Source organism: Cnephaeus nilssonii (genome assembly GCF_951640355.1).
Source record: "Cnephaeus nilssonii genome assembly, chromosome: 4".
NCBI lineage: Eukaryota > Metazoa > Chordata > Mammalia > Chiroptera > Vespertilionidae > Cnephaeus > Cnephaeus nilssonii.
Window position 1 is genome coordinate 53,185,530 of NC_137075.1, and position 20,048 is coordinate 53,205,577.

The window sequence follows — 20,048 nt, forward strand, 5'->3', positions numbered from 1 at the left end:
TATAGGATAATAACATGAGGGGAAAAAAAGAGAAATAAAAACAAGATGTTATCATTTAAAAAATGAAATAAAAAAACAAAATACACCTGGCAGGTGTGGCTCAGTTGGTTGAGCATCATCCCAGACACCAACAGGTCGCTGGTTCAACTCTCGGTCAGGGCATATGCCCAGGCTGCAGGCTCAGTCCTCAGGTGTGTGTGTGTGGTGGGTGGGGAGGGGGGGGGTAGGGGGGCATGCAGGAGGCAGCTGATCAATGTTTCTCTCTCATGAATGTTTCTATCTCCCTCTCCCTTCTCTCCCTCTCAAAAAAATAAAATAAAATAAACACACAAGGGATTATGTACATTGTGAACAAACAAGAAATTCAAGACAAGGACAAACAGCTACTGTTTCCCATTCGTGCCTCAAGGGCTGGACACGTGCAACTCTGGTTCAGTGAGCTCTGCTGCACTGGCACCTAAGGGCACAGTTCCGTGCTTAATGGAAGGAAGACCTAGAGCAGTGGTGGGCAAACTGCGGCTCGCGAGCCACATGCGGCTCTTTGGCCCCTTGAGTGTGGCTCTTCCACAAAATACCACGTGCGGGCACCTACATACAGTGCGATTGAAACTTCGTGGCCCATGCGCAGAAGTCGGTTTTCGGCTCTCAAAAGAAATTTCAATCGTTGTACTGTTGATATTTGGCTCTGTTGACTAATGAGTTTGCCGACCACTGACCTAGAGGATCAAGATGGACAAGAAAGTCAGGAAAGAGAAAGAGGGAAAGATAAGAAATAAAGGTCCTTTTTGTCCCTCAAAAAGCAGACCCCTTTTGGAATGTTGGGAAGGAATAAATATGAGGAATTTTGTGAAAGCTTAAAGATTTATTTAACCCAGCATTTGAATAGAAATTGAGACAAAAACATATTTAACTGTAAAGAATGTATTGCTTAAGGTTTCCTGCTGTAATCTATACATATAATAAAAGTAAGACAATTGAAATTATGTGAATAAAAACCGAACCCTTCATTCAAATGAGCACAGTGACTACAAAACACTCTATAAAAGTGACTAATCAATGAAATCTAAACTAAAAGTCATCAATGTGTCAGCTCATGGTATTGATTTTTTCTTCTATTGATCATATTCCATGTTCTCACTATATGTGAAACATATCAAGTCAAATATTATGAGAGTGCAAAGGTTACTAGTAACTGCAATTAATTTGCTTTTAGGTTACTAAAACTTTTCAAAATTGCAATTAAAATAATAAAAAACCATAAAAGTAGAGGAAAAGCTGTCACTATTTCAAAAATATAACTTAAAATAAAAATTTTCTCATTTGTTAAAAAAATTGGAGACTCAAATGTAAAAACATAGTTTATTTTTTCAGACTTCAGTAGCTTACTTTTACAAAATAGCAGACAAAATTTGGTTCTCTATATTAATACATAATATGTAATACATATCCAAATATATATATAGCACTTAATTATAAATACATAGCAAAGCCCGCATCACTCAAACAGCAACCATGTTTTTCACATAATTAGGAATTCTCAAGAGATAAACATTGTTTTAGCTTGACTATGTAAGTAGTCTTTGATGCTTTATGTCAACTAGTATTTACAAAAGCAAGTGTAAAAACTACCAGCACCTACAAAAGTGATGAGCTTTTGTTATCATGCCATAATGCAGACATAAAATTATAGAAAGCCGGAGGGAACCAATCACTTCAGTGCAACTGCAGTGGAACTACTTAATTGTGATTTAAAGATGTACACTCAGAGAATCCAAAAGAGGTGCTTTTGAATCTTCAGTTGGTGGTTTCCTTATGATCCAACTATCTCTTAATCCAGGTGTGATTATGGCCCCTGTTCATCTAACTATGATAGAGTGAAGTTGCGTAGGGATTGTCTTCATCTCTGGAAAGAAAAAAAAGGAATATAGCATAAACTAGTGTTTAAAAACTGTATTCAGAAAACTAACACATATATTTATCATGCAACTTAATATCCACTTGACAAAGAAGTGCAGGTGTTATCAACTTATAATATTGTTCATGCATTAAAAGTTGTATGAAATACAAATACTCATTGAGGTGTACCTTATTTATTCCATCTTATTGGTGTCTCAATTACTGGAAAAAAGAATAGTACTTGCTATATATTTACATTTATTTATATTACTAGAGGCCCGGTGCATGAATTCATGCATGGGTGGGGTCTGGCTGGCCCGCCCCAATGGGGGCCCATAGGCCGGGCCGGCAGTGGGGAGGGCGTGCAGGCGGTTGGCTGGCCGGCCCTGCCCCTGACCATGGTGTTGGAGGACGATCGGGGGTGGAGCCGGCCAGGGGGAGGGGCCGCAGGTGGTTGGCCGGCCAGCCCACCCTCAATGGGGGTGTTGGGGACAATCAGGGCCTGGATCAGGCTGGTTGGTTGCTGCAGTGCATATCATAGCCACCAGTCGTTCCGGTCATTCTGGTTGTCCCGCCATTCTAGTAGGTGGGCTTTTATATATATAAATATTACATTTGCATAAAGTAATAAAACTTAAGTTATAAATTATATTCTCATTTATATCTGTTTATATTTTTAATATTTCACCTCTTTCTCAAAAGAATTTGAGATGCCTATGACAAATGGATACATATAATAAGATGAATAAAATAGAAATAAAAAATCAGGACTAGCCCTAACCGGTTTGGCTCAGTGGACAGAGCGTCAGCCTGCGGACTGAAAGGTCCCAGGTTCAATTCTGGTCAAGGGCATGTACCTTGGTTGTGGGCACATCCCAGTGGGAGGTGTGCAGGAGGCAGCTGATCGATGTTTCTCTCTCATCGATGTTTCTAACTCTCTATGCCTCTCCCTTCCTCTCTGTAAAAAATCAATAAAATATATATTTTTTAAAAATCAGGACTAAAGAAAAGAGAAGGCTACAAATATATTAACCATAAGAAATATTATAGTGGTTGAACTGAGCATCAATTTTAGTTGCAACCTTTCTGGTAAGGGTAAAAGAGGGAAGGTTGCCCTTCTTGGAATCAGAAAGGAAGAAGGAAACTAATTCTATAGGAGAGAGAAAGGTTTGCCCTAGTACCAAATTAAAAAACAAAGAAGAAAACTCACATGAGCAATGTAAGAAACATCTGAAAGCAAACAATGGACAATGTCTTTGACAAATTTTATAAGGATCAGTATTTTACAAAGTATTCTCTAGGGTACTGCTTCTTTTGAAAATGTCAACTACATGTGTCCACTTGGCTGCTGCCCAGAATTCCTAGCTGGACAGTTATGCTACTAAGCAAAGAAGCAAATCTATACTAATAAAAGGGTAATATGCTAATTAGACCAGGTCGACCGGCCATCTTCCAGATGTCCAACTTCCTTCCGGACAAAGCCATGTTGGTGGGGGCTGAGGCAGAGACAGTTAGGGGCAACCAGGCCGGCAGGGGAGGGCTGTTGGAGGTGAGATCAGGCCTGCAGAGGAGGGTAGTTGGGGGTGAGATCAGGCTGGCAGGGGAGTGCAGTTAGGGGCAATCAGGCGGGCAGGCAGAGGTTAGGGGCAATCAGGCAGGCAGGGGGGCAAGGTAGGGGTGATCAGGCCAGCAGAGGAGCAAGATAGGGGCAATCAGGCTGCTCCCACATGGGGAGCACCACTCAGCCAGAAGCCGGGCTCACAACTGGCGAGTGCAGCGGTGGTGGAGGGAGCCTCTCCCGCCTCTGCAGCAGCAGTAAGGAGCAGTGAGCAGGTGGGTGGTAAGGAGCGAGGGGTCCCGGACTGCAAGAGGGATGTCTGACTGATGGCTTAGGCCCACTCCCCTAGAGGGGTCCTAAGCCAGCAGTCGGACATCTCCTGAGGGCTCCTGGACTGTGAGAGGGCTCAGGCCAGGCTGGGCCCCACCCCGCCAGTTCATATCCCTCTAGTTTTTATAATAACTCACAGAGACAAAGCATTGCAACAGATCAAGCCTTATACAGAATACAATGACTGTTTAGATTTCATATATTAAAAATGCTTTTATGGAATTAAAACATGGTTTTATAAAGCAAAAAAATAAAATTTTACCAAGTGTAAATATCTTAAGAGTAATTTATTCAGTCTCTGACATTTTACCAGCGTATTTTTACCTGCTCTCTTCTTTTAGTTTCCTGGCTGCCTGTGTTGATAACTTAATCTGCAAGTCGAGTCTCTGAAGGAAATCTCTGGCTGACACTTCCTCGGGCGGCACTGGCTGAACAGGAGATGCCAGAGGACTGGGAGAAGGCGGGTCTTCCACAACTGCCACCAGCCCTTCTTCAGGAGAAAAAAGGCCATGGACAGTTTCACTTTCTGGAGAATCAACTGAGTTAAGTCCATTAAACAGCAAAGGCTTCTCTGAAATAACTGGGATGTTCAAAGTTTTCTTCAGAAATATGCAATCATTGGTAAACAGTTTATTTGCCCTTTTAATCTGTTCCATCTAAAATATAAAAAAAAAGGAAACATAGAGTTACATACAAATAAACCCAGAAATATGGCTTATCGTGCAACACAGAACTAAAGATACTCATAAAATAAAATTTAAAAAGTAAAATAGCCCTAGCTGGTTTGGCTCAGTGGATAGAGCACCGGCCTGCAGACTGAAGGGTCCCGGGTTCGATTCCAGTCAAGGGCACATGCCTGGGTTGTGGGCTCGATCCCCAGTAGGCGGCATGCAGGAGGCAGCCAATCAATGATTCCCTCTCATCATTGATGTTTCTATCTCTCTCTTCCCTCTCCCTTCCTCTCTGAAATTAATAAAAATATGCTTTTTAAAAAAGTAAAACAAAAGTATCCATGAGCAAAATGTGTGCAATGCTTTATCTGGGTTTGAGACTCTTAATTCTGGCTTTGCCACCTACCCAGATACCCCCAGTTATTTCAAGAGATGTCAGGAAATTCTTTCTCCCAATTTTAAAGATGGAAAGACTAATTCCCCCCCACTATATGAATTGCCCTACAAGAAAGCTTTTACCAAGCAGTTTTAAATCCCTGAAGTTAAGAAATACAGAATTTTCACCACTTATTTAATAAATTCCATTCTTATTTTAACATTTCTATTATCTGATTTTTTATGATCTACTAGAGGCCCGGTGCATGACATTCGTGCACTGGGGGGATGGGTCCCTCAGCCCGGCCTATGCCCTCTCGTAGTCTGGGACCACTCAGGGGATGTCCGACTGCCGGCTTAGGCCCGCTCCCCAAGTGGTCCTTAGCCCTGCCATGGAGGCAGGAGAGGCTACTGCCACTGCCACTACACTCACCAACTGTGAGCCTGGCTTCTGGCTGAGCAGCGCTGCCCCTGGGGGAGCGCACTGACCAGCAGGGGGCAGCTCCTGCATTGAGCATCTGCCCCTTGGTGGTCAGTGCGCGTCATAGAGACTGGTGGTTCTGCCGTTTGGTTGATTTGCATATTAGGATTTATTTTGTTTTTTTATAAAGAAATTTTGTGAGTTTATTTGAGCCAAACTGTCGACATATGCTGAGAAGCAGAACCTCAACAAATTGAGCTAATGCCCCAAAGAATGGGAAGTTCATATCTTGTTTTTATAAATTACCATCAAAAGGAAAATACGTAAGTGGGTTACATGAAATCCATTGGTGATAGGTTAAGGAGGTGGGATAAAGCAAAGCGGGGAAACCTCTGGGATAGGATAAAAAGTGAAATGATGGACATATGCTTCTTTTACATAGATGGATACAGGATATTTTAACATAGTTAACAGCTGACAATTAACTTGATAACAATAACAATTAGGGAATGTCCTGGTGCCATTTGTTGTGCCCTGAGGGGTCTGGAGAGGGGAGGGAATGAAGTTACAAGTTACCCAGATATTTCAGATATGTTACCTTAGATGCAAAAAGACAAATGGGCTCAGTAAAGATCTAAGTTGATCTTTTCAGGAAAAAAACTGGCCTAGGACATGACTACCCACTATAACCTGTTTTTAGTTAAAGTTTAATTTCAGACCATCCTTTGTGGTTACTCTAGGTCTCTGATTTTGCAAGACCACCATGCAGGCCTTCCCTGAGCTTGTCAGGTTAGCATGTGGCCCTTTTTGTCCACACACCCCTCTTTTGGTCATAAATCAATACAAAGGATGTATTGATGACCAACCTTTGGTTGAATAATGGAATACCACGGTGCCAGGAAGGCTCATTCCTAGGATGTCTCAGTGTCAGCATGTCTTGCTGAACAGGTGGACCACTGGGGATGGGGCAAGATCATAACCTTAGATGGCATTTAAGGTCGAATTATTATTATTCAAAACGTGCAGGTAAATGGGAGTCAGTCATATCCTTTATGTCCTTGTTAAAAGTATTCTGGTTCATTTCTAATTTTTGAGCCACAATGACCCGAGTCTTTTTGCTGTTTGTCAAGTTTTGTTTTTCTGCATCTAGTATAACATTTACATATCAGGAACAAAAGTAACAATAATAAACCAGTAACATCGATTAGGAACAGAAAATGTCTATTATTAGATAAGGAAGGATCTGAGGGGAAACAAGTATCTGCTATTGTCCAGAAGTTCCAATTTTTCTTCTGGGCAGTTAATTTTACCCATTCCTATATTTAGATAATATTTATCTAAAATATTCATCTCAATTAGATTTATAAATTATTCTACCAGGGCAATTATTAGGGACGTGTTCCTGGAGAGGTTTGTGCATATTAGGGTTTTATTACATAGGATTATCTGTTATTTTAGTGCTTCCTGTGTCTCTTGAATTGTATTTGGTCAACATAATGGATGCAGGAGGTGGCACAGAGATGAGTCTGATGAGAATTTGGAAGAACAGTGTAGGCCGGAGCTGTGGTCATTAAGAAAGGCCTCACAGAGAAGATGGGGGTCTGATATTGATTCTTTTGACTTTAAATGGACCTTGAAGAATAGGTATAAGTGGGACAGGTAAGGAGAGGAGGGAGAGAGTACTTTACATACAGTATCTCATTTTCTTATGCCCTATCGAGTATTTGAATCTCCCCTTTACTAATAAAGGGAACAAAGTTCATAGAGGTTATGTCCCATGGAGTCACAATACAACTGGCAGATGAAGAAGTTAGAATTTAATACAGGTTTCTACAACCTCAAACTCTTTCATAGCCTGTGGGTGCCAGGGTAAGAAATTTGGGTTTTATTTTAAAAGTGATGGGAAGCCATTGTGCAGTGCAGGAAGGGAGTGACAAGATCTGATTACAGTTAAGGGTCACTTTGTGGAAAATGGATTAGCATCAGTGGAATCAGGGAAGCCCGGTTATGGAGGAAACTGCAGTAGCACCGACTAGAGACTAAATAATCCCAAACAATGAAGTGATGTTTTCAGAATATTTCATACTTTTATCTGGGCTTAGATGGGCCTAATGTTCTGGGAATTTCACCTCACATAAAACGAAGAAGCGTCATGATCCAATCCATGGAAGACCTGGAAAACTCTAGAACTGTCTCAATCTTACCTGCTATTAACATTTTCTAATACCCAATGAATGCTGAGAATAGAAAGTGTGACCTTTTCCAGGTGACCCAGAGCTACCCTCCGTTTCTTGGGGGCAAATGAGTACGGGAGACGGATAGCAACCAAATGCTTTCATTTCAAAACTCTTTTCTCATCAGGATTGAACAGTATGACTCAACCAAGTTTACTGTCTAGTCATTAAGATACAGATTACAGAATAATTAAGCGCTAACAGGGCGGCCACAAGGTCAACCATGATGAAATTAGGTAGATCAAGTGCCATCAACAACTTAACAACCATTTATTTAAAATGACTCCTGTAAATGCCTCCTCTAAAGGTGAATTTACTCTGAGGGAAATCACAGAACTTCCCCCACAAACGGTAGCTCGATGGCAGCTGCTGAGCAAGGCCAAGAGCCCTCCCCAAAAGCAGCTCTGGCCAGTGTCATCAGGCTGCCTGCCTAACAGTGAATGCAAATTTCAAAATATTTTTCTTCCTCTTTAACAGTAATAATATAAACGGAACCACTTTAAAATGGAGCTGGAGCCCTAACCAGTGTGGCTCAGTGGATAGAGCGTCGGCCTGTGGACCAAAGGGTCCCAGGTTCAATTCTGGTCAAGGGCACAAACCTTAGTTGCAAGCTCCTCCCTGCCTGGGCCCTGGTTGGGGCTCATGCAGGAGGTAATCAATCGATGTCTTTCTCCCACATCGATGTTTCTCTCTGTCTTCCCCTCTCTCTTCTACTCTCCCTAAAAATCAATGGAAAAAATATCCTCTGGAGAGGATTAACAAAAATTTTTTTAAAAAACAGGTAAAAGTAAATAAAATGGAACTGGAGCTGCCATACCAGCTGAACTGCTTTGCATGTCTTATGCTCAAACCTTGGAATGTTCAAAACAGGGCAAAATAACCTTTGGACTGAGCCTAAAGCAACATTGCTTCCCAAAACACTGTTTGCAAAGATAACAAGAAAGCAGTTATTATGACTATTGGACTGAAAATTTAAAACATTGTTTAGAATTAATATCACTATGTTACCTGCACCAATGAAAATGTCTTCCTTCTGTTAATGTAATTGTTCCCTTCCCATTCTCACAAATGCCTTTGTCTCCTAATTGGAGTATTATTTGAGCTTCTGCTTGAATTAATGTTTCCCAAATAGTTATCCTTTTTTATCTCAATAAATGCATGTTACCTCTCATTTTACAAGGCCTTTTATTTTTAGGTTAACACTCCCCATCCCTTAACCCTTTGCACTCGCTTGTTTTCTCGATTCCTTTATTCTAATGCTAACCGTGTCGAGTCACACTTGACATCCGAGTGCAAAAGGTTAAAAAAGACATGCCCTTGCCCGGCCCATATGACTCAGTGGTTGAGTGTCAACCTATGAACAAGGAGGCCACGGTTCAATAACTGGTCAGGGCACATGCCTGGGTTGCGGGCTCCATCCCCAGTGTGGGGTATGCAGGAGGGAAGCCGATCAATGATTCTCTCTTATCACTGATGTTTCTCTCTCTTTCTTCCTCTCCCTTCCTCTCTCTAAAATCAATAAAAACATATATTTTAAAAAAAAAAACACTCTTCTAAAGACGTTTAAGTATCCTATCTAATAAAAGAGTAATATGCAAATTGACCATCACTCCAACACACAAGATGGCCACCCCCATGTGGTCAAAGATGGCTACCCCCATGTGGACACAAGATGGCCACCACAAGATGGCTGGCAGGGGAGGGCAGTTGTGGGTGATCAGGCCAGCAGGGGAGGGCAGTTGGGGGGGGGGGGGACCCAGGCCTGCAGGGGAGGGCAGTTGGGGGGGAACCAGGCCTGCAAGGAAGGGCAGTTGAGGGGGAGGGGGAACTAGGCCTGCAGGGGAGGGCAGTTGGGGGGGACCCAGGCCTGCAGTGGAGGGCAGTTGGGGGGGACCAGGCATGCAAGGAAGGGCAGTTGAGGGGGAGGGGGAACTAGGCCTGCAGGGGAGGGCAGTTGGGGGGGACCCAGGCCTGCAGTGGAGGGCAGTTGGGGGGGACCAGGCATGCAGGAGAGGGTAGTTGGGGGTGACCAGGCCTGCAGGGGAGGGCAGTTGGGGGCGACCAGGCCTGCAGGGAGGTAAGTTGGGGGGGACCAGGCCTGCAGGGGAGGGCAGTTGCGGGGGGCAGGCCTACAGGGGAGGGCAGTTGGGGGCAATCGGGCCGGCAGGGGAACAGTTAGGCATCGATTAGGCTGGCAGGCAGAAGCAGTTAGGGGCAATCAGGCAAGCAGGCAGGCAGGCAGGTGAGCGGTTAGGAGCCAGCAGTCCTGGATTGTGAGAGGGATGTCCGACTGCCCGTTTAGGCCCGATCCCACCAGGATCGGGCCTAAACGGGCAGTTGGACATCACACGAATTTCATGCACCAGGCCTCTAGTCCTATATAAAAGGCTAATATGCAAATTGTCCTCGTGGGAGTTTGATTGCTCGCTATGACATGTGCTGACCACCAGGGGGCAGCGTGGAATGAAGGAAGGCCCCAGTCAGCAGCCAGCAGATGGGGAAGGAAGGCCCTGATCAGCCCTGATCATTAGCCAGGACTAGGGACCCTACCTGTGAAGGAATTTCGTGCACCGGCCCTCTAGTACATAATAACTAACATTGACATAGCACTGTGTGGCTTGCAGAATATTTTCATATATATACAGCTTTCGTTTCATTATCACTTTACAGAAAAGACTTACCTATTATAGGATTCTCTCTAGGTCATTTTCTAGTAAGTGCTGTATTCACACCACCCTACTGTCCCCCGTTAAGTTCTAGGTTTTGGTGGCAACCATACTCTTCCACTGCCATGTGCTAATGGGGGAAAAGATTTATTTCTTTTTCACACTATCTCAGAACATATGACACTCCATTTATATGAAACTGGAGGCCCAGTGCATGAAATCCGTGCACAGGTAGGGTCCCTAGTGGCTGCCTGCCGGCGGCACCTCCCTTCCCCCAGCCACCTGCCGCCACCGCCAGCCCCACCCCCTGGTCGAACTCCTGGTCGAACTCCCGGTCGAGGGGACAATTTCCATATTAGGTTTCTATTATATAGGATGTCCAGAAAAGGCTAATCTATAGGTTAGAAAGTACATTTGTGGTTGCCCATGTTTGGAGAAGGGACAGGGAGTAAGGGAAATGGGCACAGGGATCTTTCCAGGGTGATGGAACTGTTCTAAAATTGGATTCTGGTGATGGTTGCACAACTCTGTAAATTTACTAAAAGTCCTTGAATCGTACACTTAGGATGGTGACTTTTGCACTATGTATATTATTCCTCAATAAAGCTGTGTAAATTAAAAAAAAAAAAGAATCTATTAAAACCCCAAAGTATTAAAGGCTACTTTACCATACCTCTCACTACAAGTGGCATTATTTATTTATGGTTCTCTTCCCTTTGACCAGCAAGCGTCAACAATGTCCAACAGCAGCAGAGGCTAAAGTCATAAACAGGAAAGATGTACACACACTGACATTTCTAACTCCTAACACTTGTTCCCCCTAAAATGACAATCAGTTCACCTTTTCTCAGCAAGGTGACTTCTTGTTAGGGGGAGTGTTAAGAAGTGACTGGGCTCAGCAGCTCATTGGAAGGGAAAGAGAAGCCCTGGTAATGAAATGAGACCGGAAATAACTGAGGGCGATGTGGCCTCTGGAGAAGGGACGGCACAGGCCTGGTGCCGAGGGAAAGCAGAGAGATGAAGAAAGGGTTTATGCAAATAACGGTCCCCTCCCTGCCTCCTACCCACTTTCAGTTTCTGTTCTGTTCTCTGAACGTTTGGGGGGGTTCCAAACAAAGAGTTCGCAGGGGCTGCCTGAAGCTGGTAACTTTGCTCCAGAGGCTTGCATCCCACTAAGAAGAGCAGCAAGAGCCATAGCTAAATCTAGTTACTAGGTTAGGCAGGGGCCTTAATGTCTCAATGGAGGAAAGAGTAGCCAGGGAAATTCCAGCCCCAGCAAGTTCATGGCTGAGATCTGACCTTCAATAATTTCTCAACTCAGCTCAACGAGTTTCCGTTTCCCAGACCCACTTTCTTAATACCTCTTGCTCTGGTAAAGATGCTCTCATCTAAATCTATATTTAACTCAATATCAGGATCCACTGCTGGGGACAGGGGAGAAAAGAAGCACCAAGGACCAGCTGCAGCAGTAATCTTTCTGCAGCTTGGAGACCTAGCCTCAAATCCAACTTCGCAATTCAAGTCAAGCAGCTGCACCCCTCATTCAGGCGGGGCCCCTTCTTTAAGGGTCTGCTCACCTCCAGGGCTAGTGACTTCATACCAGTCAGGCTTTCCTGTGAATCAAACCCACCCATATGTGGAGGCCCCACCGTGGGCCAGACTCGGGCTAGACACAGAATATACAGAAATAAACCACACAAGCAACCTGGCATCTCACATAGCTATAGGCTGATGCAAAGCACTAGCTGATAAACTCACTATGCATAAAAAGAGGACAGCAAGCCCAGCCAGTGTGGTTCAGCAGTTGAGCGTCAACCTAGGAACCAAGAGGTCATGGTTCAATTCCTGGTCAGGGCACATGCTAGGGTTTCAAGCACGATCCCTAGTAGGGGGCCTACAGGAGGCAGCTGATTGATGATGTTTCTCTCTCATCATTTCTATCCCTCTATTCCTCTCCCTTCCTCTCTCTCTAAAAATCAATTAAAACATATTTTTTTAAAAAGAGGGCAGCATATGTTATCTTGTAGCCCCAGCATTCTAGCACAGGGCCTCAAACAAACCAGACTCAATAAAAGTAGCTCAAAAAATAATGTCAGCTGTTTGGCTCAGTGGATTGAACGTCTGCCTGCGGACTGGAGGGTCCCGGGTTCAATTCCAGTCAAGGGCACATGCTTGGGTTGCGGGCTCGATACCCAGTAGGGGGCATGCAGGAGGCAGCCAATCAATGATTCTCTCTCATCATTGATGTTTTTATCTCTATCTCCCTGTCCCTTCCTCTCTGAAATCAATCAATCAATCAATCAATAAGATATTTCCTAAGTCACTGGCAGAAGAACCGAAGTCCATCAGGTGTCAGACCTGGCCAGGTCCTCAAACGTCCACATTCTTATTTCCTATAGAGAAGCTTCCTGAATCCCATGGCCCATCTCTATGGAAGAGATACTCAAATGAAACAATAAACTAATAAGCAGAAAATGTGTAGCATATCAACAAATTACCTAGAACCCAATCATTTTCACCACTTCCTTCTGTACTGCTTCGGTTCAAGCTACTATGCTCTGACCTACATTATTGCAAAGCCTCCACCTCTCTGGCCTCCCTGCCTTGGCACTTACCCCACCTCCTCCATTACCCTCACCCCACCACCCCACGCCTGCCTAGACTCAAAGCAGCAGCCAGAGTGATCCTTTTAATGCATAGGTGAGATCATGAGACTCTTCTGTTCAAACTCCTCCAATGCTTCCCTACTCATTCAGAGGGGGAAAAAATCAAAGTTCTTACAATGGCCCTAAGTGATCTGGTCCAAACTTGTCAATTATGTTCCCACCGCGGGGCCTTGGCACCACTCGCTGTTTCCTTTGCCTGGAATGTCCTTCACAGATATCTGCATGGCTCCCTCCATCACCTCCTCCTCAGTGAGGTCTTCGTGGCCACACTATTTTACATTGCAGCCACCTGCACCACCCCTCCCTATCTCCTTTCCCTGCTTGTTTTCATTTTGCTTATCAATACCTGCCATCTAACATATTTTGTTTACTTACTATCTCCACTGACTAAAATATAAGCTCCATGAGGGCATGGATATTTACTTATTCACTAATGTATCACCAGAAAGATAGAAGCTGGAAAAAAAAGAAAAATTAGATGAATGATAAAGACTGTTTGTAAAAGCAGGGCGGGAAGGAGAAGAGGGCTGCAGTTTGACACAGAGTAGTCAGAAAGGCCTCCTGGAGGAGATATTTAAGCAAAGACTTGAAGGCAGTGAAGGAGCGAATAGCTACATGATTTGTAGGGCTCAGTGAAAAGTGCAAGTGTGGGGCGCTTGTTCACAAATTATTAAAAATTTCAAGATGGCAATAGCAGAGCATTAAACCAAGTGCAGGACTCTTGTAAGCATAGGGCTCTTATAAGCATGGGGCCCTGTATGACTGCACAGGCCACACACCCATGAACGGGTCCCTGCATACAGCTCTCAGGAAAAGCGTGTTCCAGACAGATGGAACAGCAAGTGCAAAAGCTCCCAAGAAGGGACGGTACTTTGGGAACAAGCAAAGAAGCCGTGCATAAAAAAGCATGAAGATTCCTGGGTCCCTTTTCTGGATAATCTGATCCAGTAAGTTCAAGGTCAGCTAGAATCCTTTATTTTTACCCTGGCATTCTCCTAGGCAGGAAGTTTGAGGAACACATCTATTTCCACATCATGGGATGTACGTTGCTACTAGCCATGACTGTGTTCTACTTCAGATAGCCAGCTTCCAGGTTGTTCCCCTAGTCACCCAGGACTAGCAACCAGGTCCCCATCTTCACTCCTTGTCAGAGTATGTGCTCTGAGAACCTCCTTCTACCTAAAATATCTTTTACCACCGAGAGACTGAGGTCCAGCTTGGACCCCGAGCCGGGTGGCGGGGGAGCTGTCGTGGGCAGAAAGGCTTCCCTCGGAGTTCCTGCTCCGCTAAGTAAGATTGCAGAGCTGTGCTCTGCTCTTGGCAAACATGGGATGTTCAAGTCTAAGTTTGCCTGGACTCACTCTTAATTTCCAGGTGCATTGCCTTGGGTCTCTAAATCTCCAACCTGGCATCACCTACTCCTTTAAACAATAGCTTAAATATATTGATGACCCTGGTAGTCAATATTGGAAACTTACTCAAATTCTTTCTGCTCAATCATGGAAAGAAGAAAACCTTTCTACCTTTTTAGCTTCTACTGAAAAATCTTAATTTACAAAGAGTAAATCCAGTTAATATCTGCAGATATTAATTCAAGCAAGAATATCACTTCGCTGTTACAGGATTATTGCTTTTATTGGTTCTACATAACCAGTGGAAGAGCCTCTAAAAATGTCATCAGCTGTATAGTTCAGGGCCCAAAGTAAATGATATATATGTAATAAACCAGTGGTTCTCAACCAAGAGTGAGTTTCTTCCCAGGGAACATTTGTCCATGTCTGGACAGGGGTGGGGCTTCTACCAGCACGTATGGGCAGAGGTCAAAGATGCTGCTAAACATCCTACAATGCATGGACAATCCTCCCGCCCTCTCAAACAAAGAATTCTCCAGTCTATAATATCAATAGTGCTGCAGTTGAGAAATCCTGTATAGACTATCATGGCCACAAACTACATAGTTCCCAATTCATTATACTTCAGCTTAACATATTAAAATTGTCTTTCTAAAGCTAATGAAAAATCTGATTTACACTTGAACAGAAAGCAGCGATAAGGTTATGAGTAACAGGATCTATATTAGTGCAAAACAGGGGTTAGAAAGCATTTGGTCTAAGGTGGAGACCTGCAGTGAGCAGATGTTTAGAAGCTCTAAGCAAGTCAAGGGAAACCGTGGAGGGCAGTGGTTACAGAGAGACTGATGTGGGCAGTGGCCAGGGAAACACCATTTCTCTGGATATCATGGGTTCCTAGGTGCAGTCACCCTGGCCTAGTAGGTACGACCCACAGAGACCAGACAAAAAGACTTTCCTTCTTCAGTAACCAAGATGTTAAGAGAGCTCTTGATAAGTCTAGGATAAAAAATATGGATGGAAACTAGAAGTAGTATCTAGAGAAAAGCAAATGCTTTATCACTGTGCGGGTTCAAGCCGGTCTCATTGAATAAGCATACTTGGAAAGTATCCTTACCCCTCATCCATCTTCTCATCTGTATAAAGGAGATTAATTACACCTATCTCAAGGCTTATTTGGAAAATCAAACAAGATGGAACAGGACAAATGCAATGCCTGGCACATAGCAGACTTTCAGCAAAAGATAGCAACTGTTATTTGCCAATTCTGCTTTCCTCTGGCTTTGACCCAAACCAGTTCTCACTAATGCACCTAAGAACTGTAGTTCTAAGCCCACCTTTAGAAACTTCCAAGAGGGAAGAATGGGACTATCCATGGCATGATGTCAGTACAGGCCTGCACAGCAAGATCCCTGCTCTAAAAATGTTTAAATGATAGGAGCTGCTAGGAAAACATATACCAACCTGAATGTGCAAAATGCACATTACTCCGTCTCTGTCACTGGTGAAGGGCCAGAAAGAGTTTCACTTTAACAGACAAATATAGATAAGATCACCTTCCTTCCCATCGCTGTCTAAGGTGCTTCAGGAAAGAACACTGAAAACTGATACCGAACTCAAATGCACAAAGGCCATCACATAGCTCAGAGTTAATTATAAGTAATTTTAATGAAACAATATGTTCCCTCAGGTTTCCATGTTCTTCCCAGAGGTGTAATGCAATATGCCCAAGACACACACACTTATAAATTTATAATAAACACAGCTCTCCAGCTCACCTAGACCACAGTTCTTGGCTGCTGCTTAGCGACAGGTGTCACATTCACAGTTTGCCAGTGAGCCCGGGGGGTGTAATTTCACTTCTAAATAAAGAAGCATCATCGATCGAACCAGAACATCCCGCAGGAACAACTACTGTTCCTGACTCATCACAGCGCATGTTTACACAAAACTCCCGGCCCCCGTCCACACGTCAGTTCGGCTTTGAGTAAACATATACGTGGTGATATGAACAGGGTTGAAAAATCGGTTGAACGTAGCTCCCGGGGATGCCAAAACCCTGTCCTCTTTGGCCTGCCTCACGCGACAGATCTGGTCCGAGTCTGGGCAGGGCACCGGGAACTCGATGCACCTACCTGGCCCGCCCCGCCGGCTACCGGACCGGCTTTGGCGACCATTTCTGTCTCCAGCAGAGCAGAGCGCGCGCGGGCAGAACCTCCGGGGAACAGAGGGCTGCCTCCTCGACCCCCGTTACTCGCACGCCCCGCCCTGTGCCGCCCCCCCCCCCGCACCCCCTCCCCCCGCCCCATCACTGATCACTGCCTGGGGCCCCGCGGCCAGGCCTGCTCACCGTGACTCCGTACTTGAGCGCGATGCCCTGCAGCGTGTCGCCCGCGCGGACGCGGTGCTCCACATGGCGCTCAATGACGCCGGCGCACAGCGGCGCCCGCACACTGGCGGTGCTGCCATAGGAGCGAGTCTTCGTGCGGGCCAGGCTCAGCGACAGCTCGGCCTCCTCGGGCTCCGAGCCCGAGCGCAGGTGCGGCGGCGGCGGCGAGAGGGTCGAGGGCCGGGGCGCGCGGGGGCTGCCTTCCCGCAGGGCCAGCGCCGGCGAGGAATCCGCCATGGGTCCTGCGGAGGCCGCCAGGTCGGGACGCGGGCCAAGAGGGCGGTGCCTCCGCCGCTGCCGCCGCCGCCGCCCCTGCTTCCTCCTCACTGAGGCTGCGGACCGCGGTGCCGCGGGGGCGGCGGGCTGGAGGCGGCGGCGAGAAGCTGCAGGGTGGGCATGGCGGGCACCCCCTCCCCCGCGTCCCGCCTTCCCCTTCCCCGGGCGCACCTGCCGGGCGGAGGGCGAAACCAGCCCTCGCAGCGCCCGGCCGATGGCCGCGCCCCACCCTGAGCGCCGGGACCGGGAGGCCCTGCGGTGTGAAGAAACGGGGCGAAGAGCGGCCTATCCTTAGGGATCCTCCGCATCAGGTGGATCATTGCGCCAGGCCGACTGCCGGTTAAGAGGCCGGCAGCCTGGTTAGAGCCCGCCCCGGCCACAGCAAAACACCAAAGCTTTGCTCTGCCCCCTTTATTCCTTCCCCAGCAGGCACCAGCTTTCTCAAACCTTCAAGGTCTCTCCATGCCAAGGGTAGTTCCATCTCCCTGGGTGACCTCTAAGTCTAAGTCACAGAAAACATTAACACCATGAAACACACATAGCCTCTCCAAGCCCCTATCAACAGCCGGGAGGGTCCAGTTCTTTCAACATTACACCAGGAGGATAGTGCTTGTGAGGCCTGCTGGGTGACCTCAAACTAATCTCCAGTTGTTTGAGTTTCACCCTTCATTGCAGTACCGATTTTAGTCCTGGGCTGCCTTGAAATCTGACTAGCTACGGTCTATTCTCCTGGCTCACTGCTTAGAATTTACTATCTGTACACATCCTTTTTTCTTATCGGCTTGGTTTCCTCTTTACTACCCTGAAATCATAACTCCCCAAAGTATTCTCATTAACTCTACCTATCACCTCTTATCTGGATTCTGCATCTTGAACACCCTCTTCCCAACATTCTGGCATGCGGTAGTATTCTACACAGAGTGGGTGCGCATTTACTAGAATCTAGGGCCGGGATTAGTGTTGTACTTTGGACAGCTCTCCAAGATGAGGTACCTGATAGACAGGAAGTTTGATTCATTGGCTGAAGTTTCCATATGTTGCTGTGCTGGACAGAGACAAAGGACCTAGAGCTCAGGAGACAGAACAAATGATGAGAGAGGAGCAAGTGGTCCCCACATCACCCTTCCAATAAAAAATTCTTCAGTGGCTCCCTATGGACAGCATTCACATTTTTATTATCCACTAGAGGCCCAGTGCATGAAATTCATGCACGGGGGGGGGGGGGGGGGGGGAGGTCTCTTCAGCCCAGCCTGCACCCTCTCTAATCTGGGACCCCTTGGGGGATGTCCGACTGCCGCTTTAGGCCCGATCCCCGGGGATCGGGCCTAAACCGGCAGTCGGACATCCCTCTCACAATCCTGGACCACTGGCTCCTAATCACTCACCTGCCTACCTGCCTGGTCACCCCTAACTGCCCCCCCTCATGGCCTGGTTGCCCCTCACGGCCCCCCCGCCGGCCTGGTCACCCCATGCAGCCTGCTGTTCAGTGGTTTGGTCATCCCTCACTAACCCCCCTGCCTGCCTGGTTGCCCCACGCAGCCTGCTTGTTCAGTCATTTGGTTGTCCCTCACTAACCCCCCTGCTGGCCTGGTCGTAGGCAGCCATCTTGTGAGGGCATGACAATCAATTTGCATATTACCTCTTTTTTATATAGGATGTTGTGGTCATCGCCAATCTACAACTCATCCTGTACACTCCATATGCTCTTGCCAAACAGCCAGGTGAACTTGCCACTCTTTCTACATTCATGCCTTGTATATGCTATGCCCTACGCCTGTAACACTACTCTTCCAATATTCTCTGTCTACTTTTGTTTTTTTTAACTTAAGGCTTATCCCAAATAATACATCCTCCATGAGACAGTTACTGGTTCTTCTCACCTGTCCCCTCTCCCAGCCAACTATCCAATTGTTATTGTTTTTCCACTGAACCCCAAGATGGTTTTTACCTCTTGTTTAGCATTTAACTTGTGCTTTGTGTCATGTACTTGTCTTATCTCTTCTATACAGGCCCTGGGAGGTGTAACTAGATCTTACTCATTTTTTTAACTCAGCAGTGCCTAGCTTATAGCCTTGAATAAAGCATCTGAAGTAGTTGAATTGAGGTGTAGTAAAAAGATCATGAAAACTAAATTAGATTAATTAGCAAGAATCTTCCATGCAACTCTTGAGTGGTGCCCAGTGTGCTCATCCCAGGACCTAAGAGAACCCCAGAGTTTCAATATATATAGACTAGAGGCCTGGTGCACAAAATTTGTGCACTGGGAGGAGGGATGTCCCTCAGCCTGCACCCTCTCCAATCTGGGACTCCTCGGGGGATGTCTAACTCATAATCCGGGACTGCTGGCTCCTAACCACTTGCCTGCCTGCCTGTCTGGTTGCCCCTAACTGCTTCTGCCTGCTGGCCTGGTCACCTCCAACTGCCCACCCCTGCAGGCCTGGTCTCCCCTACCTGCCCTCCCCTGCAGGCCTGGTCACCCCCAACTGCCCTCCCCTGCCGGCCTGCCCTCCCCTGCCGGCCTGATGGCCCCCAACTGCCCTCCCCTGCTGGGCTGATCACCCACAACTGCCCTCCCCTTGTGACAATGTGGGGGTGGCCATCTTGTGATGACATGGGGCGGCCATCTTGTTGATGACCTGAGGGCGTGAGGTCCACCTAGGCTTTTATTAGTATACATGAGATCTGGTAATATTTCAAGAAAATAGAAGAAATTGCCCTCAAAAGGTTTATAATCTAGTAGTGAGATAGCATATAAATTGTCTTCCACTAAGGAAAAGTTTACTGAAGAACTTGGAAGTTTTTATTTGAAGATTTATGAACTTGTTTATATGATATGTCATTACATATTCTTTGGAAAGGGTTCCATGATCAATTAATTGAGTCATGTCCAACAGTGGGGCAAAGGTGTGATGGCCACTGCAGTAAGGAGGTATTTTCAGACTGAAGAACAATGCAGACAACTTTATCTGTATATATAAAAGGCTAAGTGACCAACCATACGTCCGTCCAACCGTCCAACTGACTAACCTGCCGGTACTTATGATGCGCATGCACTGGCAATTTAAAAATAAACATTGACTTGTGCATGCATGATATTTGTCCCCATCTACGCTGGCCTCCCATTTAAATTAATTCGAAGACAGTTTCCCGTGATGCCAGCATTTGCGATGACTATTAATAAATCACAAGGACAAACTCTAGACCAGTGATGGCGAAC

At 46.0% G+C, this 20,048-nt stretch overlaps 1 protein-coding gene across 1 annotated transcript; it reads right to left on the reverse strand.

The window, feature by feature from the left end:
* Positions 1 to 929: 929 nt before the first annotated feature.
* On the reverse strand, positions 930 to 17,065 carry LYSMD2 (LysM domain containing 2). Its single transcript, XM_079767763.1, has 3 exons — positions 16,517 to 17,065; positions 4,109 to 4,440; positions 930 to 1,903 (listed from the first exon to the last, which is right to left on the reverse strand). Exons 1-3 carry the CDS (start codon positions 16,790 to 16,792, stop codon positions 1,861 to 1,863), a joined length of 651 nt encoding a protein of 216 aa, XP_079623889.1. The 5' UTR covers positions 16,793 to 17,065; the 3' UTR covers positions 930 to 1,860.
* Positions 17,066 to 20,048: the final 2,983 nt, after the last annotated feature.